The 8,581-nt window shown below is 27.8% G+C and overlaps 1 protein-coding gene across 1 annotated transcript; it reads right to left on the minus strand.

Moving 5' to 3' along the window:
* Positions 1-526: 526 nt before the first annotated feature.
* LOC113549934 (pre-mRNA-splicing factor ATP-dependent RNA helicase PRP16) lies at positions 527-8,263 on the minus strand. The gene is made up of 18 exons (XM_026951467.1): positions 8,006-8,263; positions 7,793-7,928; positions 7,558-7,721; positions 7,340-7,496; positions 6,487-6,665; positions 6,109-6,323; positions 5,280-6,029; positions 5,040-5,186; positions 4,736-4,946; positions 4,434-4,652; positions 3,668-3,827; positions 3,417-3,567; positions 3,178-3,349; positions 2,968-3,109; positions 2,748-2,908; positions 2,512-2,666; positions 1,145-1,359; positions 527-734 (listed from the first exon to the last, which is right to left on the minus strand). Exons 1-18 carry the CDS (start codon positions 8,160-8,162, stop codon positions 656-658), a joined length of 3,570 nt encoding a protein of 1,189 aa, XP_026807268.1. The 5' UTR covers positions 8,163-8,263; the 3' UTR covers positions 527-655.
* Positions 8,264-8,581: the final 318 nt, after the last annotated feature.

The following is an 8,581-nucleotide window of genomic DNA, read 5'->3' on the forward strand; positions in this document are numbered from 1 at the left end:
TGTGCCGTGAGTCACAGCTATGATACACGCATATAGTATTATTAGGTGTTTAAAATGGAAATTTCCCAGTACTTAATTAATAGTGTTCCGTCAAAATGTATAGTTATAAGAAATGTGCGGTGAGCATAAAAAGGTTGAGAACCCACTGACCTAACTAATATTTAATTTTTAATTTTATAGTTTATTTAAGTATAGAAAAAAGTAAATAGCAGACTTCAATTATTACTCAGTAAATATTCTTTTATTTCCCCATATACTTTAATTGAATGCATAAAATGATTTTAAACTGCACCTGACAAAATAATAATTATCACCACTTAATAGTTATTTATTTTTTTTGCAATGAACGCATTTGAAAAGTCCAGACCTTAAGTCAAGGTTAATTATGTTTATAATTGTGAAACTTATTTTAAAATAACATAAATAATGTATGAAATTATAAACATATAATTTTTTCAAGTAAATGTGTAATATACATACTATGTTGATAAAATAATAATTAACAGCTGTTGTGCCAATTTCACATAATATATATTTTATACATGGACATAGTATACAAACACATATTTTTAGTACCTATTGTTAAATTCAATTTCAACAATAATCAATTTATAAAAAAGCAATAGTGTTTACAAGTACAATAAAATAAAGACTGCTATAGCCCCAAATTTCCTTGTTTGCGACGCAGTGTTGGGGTACCAGGTTCCCATTTACCTGGAGTAATGATTTCCACTCTATAAATCAGAAAAAAATGTTAAGTCTCAAATTTTATAATATGAGGGTTATCCAAAAAGTAAGAGTACTGCGGCTCTCATGACCACAGGGAATATTTTTTTACTATGTCCGTTATACCGCTGTAAATTTTCTACTGACGAGGAGGTGAAGGAGGCAGTCGAGAAGTGGACAGAGGAGGTGATGGCAGACTCAATCGACATTTTTCACGAGAAAAATTCTTGTGACCAAAGTTTTCAACGTACTGAACTTGTTATGGTCTTGCTATAAAGGAGAGGAGTAAACCTATATAGAAATGGAGCGAACATAGTAAAAAAATATTGCCTGCGGTCATAAGAGCCTCAGTACTCTTACTTTCTGGATATGCCTCGTATTTTAATGATAATTATTTTTATAAACATGATATATTTACTTTCTGATGCTGGCTAATTGTTTACGTTCTTCTTCGAGTTTTCTTGCTTTCATTTCCTCTTGTGCTATCCTCATAGAACCTTCCATTTCTTGTAAGGTTTCCATGGTTTGTCGTTTTGCCGAACCTGATTTGCCAGTTTCCTTAACAGTAAAGAACATAGGACCCAACTCAGCCAACCAGTGGCCATCCACTGCAGTTACAGTTTGCATGTATTCCTGTAGTATAACAATTGAAAGTATGCTTAAGTTAATTAGAAAATAAGATTCAATTTACATATACTATTCAAATAAAAATATTTTATTACTAAGTGTAAAAACTAAGTAAAAAAAGCAATAGTTAAATCCATTGGTAGTCTTATGTTTTCTATAAAATGGTTAGTAGTATGAAAATGCTCACTAAAGTTTTTTATGCAATTTTGTAAATGCATATTGTTAAAATAAGTTAAATTATAAATTTATGATTATAAAGGTAAAAAGATTAATAAAAGAAAAAAAATGTCTTATCTGTTTTATAATAATTTGTACTTGACTTTAAATAGAGAATTGGGGCCATTCACTTGACACCACGAAGAGAATCTAAATCTTCTGATTGTACTACATTACTACCCATGAAATTATATTTTTTATCTATTTTTATATACTTATAAAACAATAACAGAAACAACTATGAACAAATGAAATAGAATAACAGCAATAGTAGCCTAGTTTTTTGTGACTAAATGGCTAGACCACCAATAGAAAGCTAAAAAATTCATAAAATGTTATCATTTAATTAAATTTATGGTGGAAAGTATGTTGATTGAAATTATTAATAGTTTTTGGTAAAATATGCAAGATACCTACTTTAAATGTGAAAACTGCACTATGATTAACTGGTTAAGTGAAGTTATAAAATAGTTAAATATATATAATTCAAGTAAAGAAGAATTACTAGAAGAGACGGTTTACTTGACTAAAATTTATAAAATATTTTTCTTGATATCCCTATCAAGTAATATGAGAAATATAATTACATAAGACACCAATTTTGAAATCATAATAATGCAACTTGGATATAATTTTAATAGATATCAGTACCTACTATTCAGCGCTTAGAATACCAGTTAACGCCTAACATTGATAATTATAAAAATAGTGTAGCTACTAAAACAATCTCTTCTAATACTTTTACCTAGATAACATAGTTTTTTTTTTTTTATCAAATTTTACAAAACTATACAATTAAATCATTTTTTAATAATGTTATAAGACTTCACGTGTAATTACTATTTAATTTACTATAAACATAAATATTGAGCTGATGTTTAAATGTATAACACGGTACTATTTAATACTATAATATTTATGCACAAGAAAGTATATAATTACCTTTGAAGTCATTATAAGTTCATGATATACAACATAGTCAGGAGTAAAACCCATGCCAAAAAGAGCTGATGTAGGATGCAAATGACAAGGCATGCCTGTACGGCAATTTACATATTCACCAATTCCTTTTAATCTTGCTGCTTGGTGGAAGTAAGCTATATAAAATCAATGAAATATATTAAATTAATATTATTTACAATTTATAAAAATAAAAAACATGGTTTTGAATCACTAACCTGAACATATACATTTGCGAATAATGTCCCAATCGGTACCACAGGATATAATTTCTATTTTCTGTTGAACCATAATGTCTTTAAGTTGTTGTCTTACTTCACGAACTTTACGCATAGCTTTAATGTGAATAAAATGTTCGTTACACCAAGATGCTGAATAACTGTAAAAACATGTTTTGTAAAAATGTTCTGTTATATAATAAATAATTAAAATAAAAACCTATTTTGCTTCCATTGGTTATAAACATTCAACATAGTTAAATGGTCAGATTCGGGAACTTGGAATTTTTCTCTGACATTGTCAGAATCTTCTTCTCGACCTTTTGGTCGGTAGAAAATTGAAGGCACAGATAACATAGAAACTGTAAAAATATATTAAACACATAATATATTGTTTGTTTTAAAGTGCTTAATGACAATTATTTATTACCAATGATTAATACATCAGCTGTGCAGTTCATCACTGATGATACTATTAACATCTTACACTGAGGCGGATCTAGTGGAAATTCAGCCATTTGACGTCCAAGAGATGTTAATTCTCCTGTATTATCTAAGGCTCCTAGTACCCACAGTTGGTATAAAGAATTTAAAATGTTGTCCTGAAACATATAACGTTGAATTGGACAAAATTATATTAATTTATAGAATATTTTAAGATAATGTTACTTGTGGAGGGGGGTCCATAAAATGAAACTGAAGTAAGTCTTGAACACCTAATGATTTCAGCAATAACACAGTGTTAGCTAAATTAGTTCTTTGGATTTCAGGAACTGTACCCATCAGTAAATCATCTTTATATTGCCTTTCTGTGTATAATCTTAAAATTTAAGAATAGTTTTTATTTTTTAAATAAAAATATTTATATAAAACTTATATTCAATCATTTTAAACTGATAATATCAAAAAACTTTACATACCGGAAACATTGTCCAGGACCTGTACGACCCGCTCTACCACTTCTTTGATTAGCATTTGCTTGGCTGATGGGATAAATTTGCAATGCATCCATACCGATTCGAGGATTATAAACTTTCATTTTACAATAACCAGTATCAACAACAAATTTAATTCCATCAACTGTAATAAGACAAAATAAAATAAAATATACTATCTAAATATATATATTTATATATATTGAAATAAAAATAAAAATAAATTGGGTATATTTTTGATAAATTTATAATTAATTAATATGTATTATCCAAGTTAGGTGACATTAAAAAATTGTTAATTTATAAATATTTTAAGTTATTCTTGACATTTTAATATTTTTAAATGTATTATGGGTTTTCAAATAAAAATAATTTTAGCTGCATACTTTCAAATTTTTAATGCAATTGATTCCAAACCTTAATTATTTATAACATTAATTAATTAAACAAATCTTGTTATATATATATATATTGTATAAAATAAATGTTTTATTTTTAGAAAACTAACTTTATATTTACATTTTTTTTTGTTTGTTATTATTTATTAGTATTAACTATTAGCTATAAAGTTCTGTATACCCTAAACACTGCTTTTGGATAAATCATCTTTTAAATATTTTTAAATTTATAGTATTGTCAATTATACTTAAATATTCATGATTAATTGAAATAAACCTATTATACACAAAACTTATACATTATATATTTCAATAAGCACTAGTCTAACATGTTAATAAAAATTTAATTTTACCTGTTAATGATGTTTCTGCAATATTTGTAGCTACAACACATTTTCGTAATCCATCACTAGATTTTTGAAATATTTTAGCTTGTAAATCTGAAGGCAATTGTGAATAAATTGGGAGCACTAATAATTGTGGGGCATCGGCTATTTCGTTTAATCTCTCAGCTAGTGTTTCACATGTTACTTCAATATCCTCTTGACCGGGCATGAATATTAGTATATCACCTGATTAATAATAACAATGATTAGGTATTAACAGTTACATAAGTCAAAATTAATGAATGAAATTTAATACAAATTTAACTTACCTTCATGAGGCTGTAAATGTATTTGCAATGCTTGTTTTACAGCAGCTTCAACATAGTCTTCACAAGGATTTTTGCTGAACATAACTTCTACAGGGAAAGTCCGACCAGCAATGTTAAATGTTGGTACGTTACCAAAAAATAAAGAAAATTTAGAAGCGTCCATTGTAGCTGATGTTACAATCAATTTGAGATCAGTACGTCTAGTAACCACCTATAAAGCGTTAAATTTGTATTTATTTATAAATGTTTACCCTCTAAAATGAGTTTTAAAATATTTAAATTTTATTATATTGTTAATAATTACTTCTCTTAAGAGACCAAAAAGAACATCAGTATTCAATGATCTTTCATGAGCTTCGTCCATGATAACAGCACTATAATTATCTAAATCTGGATCTCTCAATGATTCTCTAAGTAAAATACCATCAGTCATATATTTTATTACAGTTTTCTAGAAAAAAAATAAAATTGCAAATAAATAAATCTTTGAGAATTTAAAATGTTCCGAGTTATCAATTTTAAATATTTTAATGTAAATTACTACCTCAGAAGTACAATCTTCAAAACGAATAGCATATCCTACTTCATCACCAAGTTTGGTGTTCATTTCATCTGAAACACGTTTAGCCACCGACATAGCAGCAACTCTTCTCGGCTGTGTACAGCCAATCATGCCAAACTTGCTGTATCCTTCTTCATGGAGGTATTGTGTAAGTTGAGTAGTTTTACCACTACCTGTTTCACCAATAACAATGACAATATTATTCTCCCTAATGATATTCAACAACTCTTGTCTGGCTGCAAACACTGGCAAATACTGTCTCTGCTGTGCATATGTCTTCTTTCTAGCAAAATCACTACTGGCTTCTGGTGTGTTTTTAATATGTTCAGCAAATTGTTGGTCAGTTTTGTAATCAGTTTCTCCTTCTTCATCGATTCGTTCATCTTTATCGTCTTCTTTTTTTTTTACTCCCATTATGTTTCCTATAGCAGTGCCTGCTACTTCCCAATGTTTCTTTTGGGCTCGTTTTCGTTCTTTTTGTTCTCTGAAAGTTCGTACCAACATTGAACCTTTTCTGGCAACTATTGCTATGTCAGAAGTTGGATCTTTAACTGGTATAACAGGCTCAGGTTGTTTTGTGAACACAATCCGGCCATCCAAAAATGGAGGTACAATATTATGTACCAATAGATGAACTCTGGCTTCATTGTCTTCATCAAAGTCCTCGTCTATGTCAACAGATACTACTACACCACTAGTCAACATACGATTACGTTCCCACAGTTCATTATCCTAAAATTAGTAATATATAAGTATTAATAAATTAATTACATTGATAATTTAAATTAATTATTAATAGTATTCCACATACTTTATTAATTTGTCTTTGTTGTGCAGACATACGTTTCTTTTTACTTTGAGCTAATTGTTGTTCTTTTTTTTTGGCATATGATTCACTGACATCACTAAATGGATTATTAGTTTCATCAACTCCTTCATCTAAATTATACCATTGCCTATCTAAACGGTTTTGAGCTTCTTCCCATTCGTCACGATCAGTTTCGCTAGCCCATAATAGATCATTTTCTGTAATAAAATTTTATAATATAATTTTATACTTCTTCATTTACCAAACATTATACAAAATAACTACCTAATGATAATAATAGTATCAAATTCTTAATATTATATAGGTAATTTAGGTATTTACCATTAATTTTAATAAGAATATATAATTTTTGGATTTTACCTTTTCCTGGTTTAGGTGTAGCTCCTGAAGCACGATTGCTATCCCATTTATTATACTTATAAGCTGGAGTAAATCTAGGTGTTCTAGTTGGATCATCATCAATACTAGATTTTGGAGTTGGCATATCCCATGTAGATGATTTATATGAAGACATATGATCATCTTCATCCCAAGTAGTTCTGAAAAATATACAAATAATATTAACTATAAATGAAAACAATTTGTTGGTAAGTAATTAAAAATTAAGAAAAAAAATACATCATAAAATTAATTATTAGGGTTGTTGTATTCAATTTTACATAACCGGTGACAAACATTTATTTTGTATTATTTTTATGGGAATAACCTTACTACTCCTCTATAATTAATCATAAAATGAAAACATGTGATATTGTGATAGGTCCATCTTACTAACATAGAACAGTAAATTTTACATTTAAAATAATTCATTGTATTACCCTGTTATTTTTAATATTGCAAATAATTGATCTGTTATCAAATTTAAAGACAAGAATATAATTTAAGACTCAATGTAGGATTTTTTTGTTATATTAATTTTTAAACAAGTATTTTAAAGTGCTCATGACTTGTTTTGAAATTAAAATATTAAAAAAAGACAACATAAACAAAATATAGTATTAATTTATTAAAATGTACCCATTTAACCTATTATTAGTAATTAGTATGTACACACATTCATAATGCATATTATACAATTTTATTAATATTAATGTTATCAGAAACAGTTTAGTTTCAGAAAAATTAACTATAAATACTAAGATTTTTTTTAAAAATATACAAGGTATGCCTCTTCTCTGAAGATGCCCTTGATGAAGACTGTAATATAACTCACCTAGATGGTGTATCTCGAAGTCTGACATTAGGAGTTAAAGGTTCATCTCTACTTCTATAAGATGGTGTTCTACTGGATCGATGATCACGGCTACCACTTCTTTCTTGTTTTTTATAATATGGTTCATTTCGACGATTCCATTTGTCACTTTTGTCACCTACAAAAAAAGTATATGATAATTTAGCTTTCAAAATTTTTACTTTATAGTCATTACTTACTGCTTCTTCTCTCACGATGACGATTCCGTTTATCTTTAGAATCTGAAGTTGAATAATGAACACCGCGATTATATGATTTTTTCAATCTTTCTTGTTTTTCTATTGCTTGTTTTGATAACCCTCCAGTATATGTTGGAGTTTCTTCATGGGCTGATCGATAATGTCTATACATTTAAAATTAAAATATGTAATTAATATTTATCACACAATTAGTTGTTAAGCCATAAGGTCTTACCGGCTTTTGTTCTTATGTTTAAGATTGTCTTTTAAATGTGTCTCTTCAATATCTTGTCCTACATCGTCATTGTCTGTATAGGAATGTAACGTCGATTTCTTGGTTTTTTCTAATTCTCGTTCTAACCGTTTTTGAGCTAAAAATTAATAAACATTTATAATGGAAGGTGTCAATAATATAATTATTAATGTTATACTGTAATAGAAAACTTACCAGCCAATTTGTCCAACCCAAGCAATGAACCTTTAGGTACATCGGGTATTTTAAACTCAAACTGTTCAGCAGGTTTAGGTTTTTTTTTAATAATTAGACCGCCTTCAGTGTGATTGTACCCGGACAACTTATGTACACCGTCTTCATCATCAGACATTTTTGAATTGCATTTATAGTACTATTTTCTTAAATTCAAATTTTAAAACGTAAACGTAAAGCAATGTAGTTAAAATATAACACTAATATCACAGATTTTACTGCTTATCAATCAAAACAACAATCTCTTTTGGGATCATTACTTTTTTTCTAAAGTCAACTTATCCCAATAACAAACATTTCCAAATTGTATCATTGTTCTTATTTACATTTTGTTCTAATAGATATTCAAAAAATAAAAAATAAATTGATTCGATGGAAATTAATTTTAATATTATTTTAGTATTCGAAAAGAGGGAGTCAAAAGTCAAAAATTGTTATTTTATTATTATTCAAAAAATATAAATTGTAGACATTTGATACATTCTACAATTACTTGAATTAACATTTTTTTATAGATACTAAGGTACACAAAGAAAT

Source organism: Rhopalosiphum maidis, chromosome 4 (assembly GCF_003676215.2).
Source record: "Rhopalosiphum maidis isolate BTI-1 chromosome 4, ASM367621v3, whole genome shotgun sequence".
Classification (NCBI taxonomy): domain Eukaryota; kingdom Metazoa; phylum Arthropoda; class Insecta; order Hemiptera; family Aphididae; genus Rhopalosiphum; species Rhopalosiphum maidis.

Excerpts from the sequence above, each read along its gene's own strand:
- LOC113549934 (XM_026951467.1), bottom strand. The coding sequence starts at position 8,162 with ATGTCTGATGATGAAGACGGTGTACATAAGTTGTCCGGGTACAATCAC. Across the intron at positions 5,187-5,279 it reads TTGAAGATTGTACTTCTGAG|AAAACTGTAATAAAATATAT; the intron begins GTAGTAATTTAC and ends TTTTTTTTCTAG. Across the intron at positions 3,568-3,667 it reads GGTCCTGGACAATGTTTCCG|ATTATACACAGAAAGGCAAT; the intron begins GTATGTAAAGTT and ends TTAAATTTTAAG.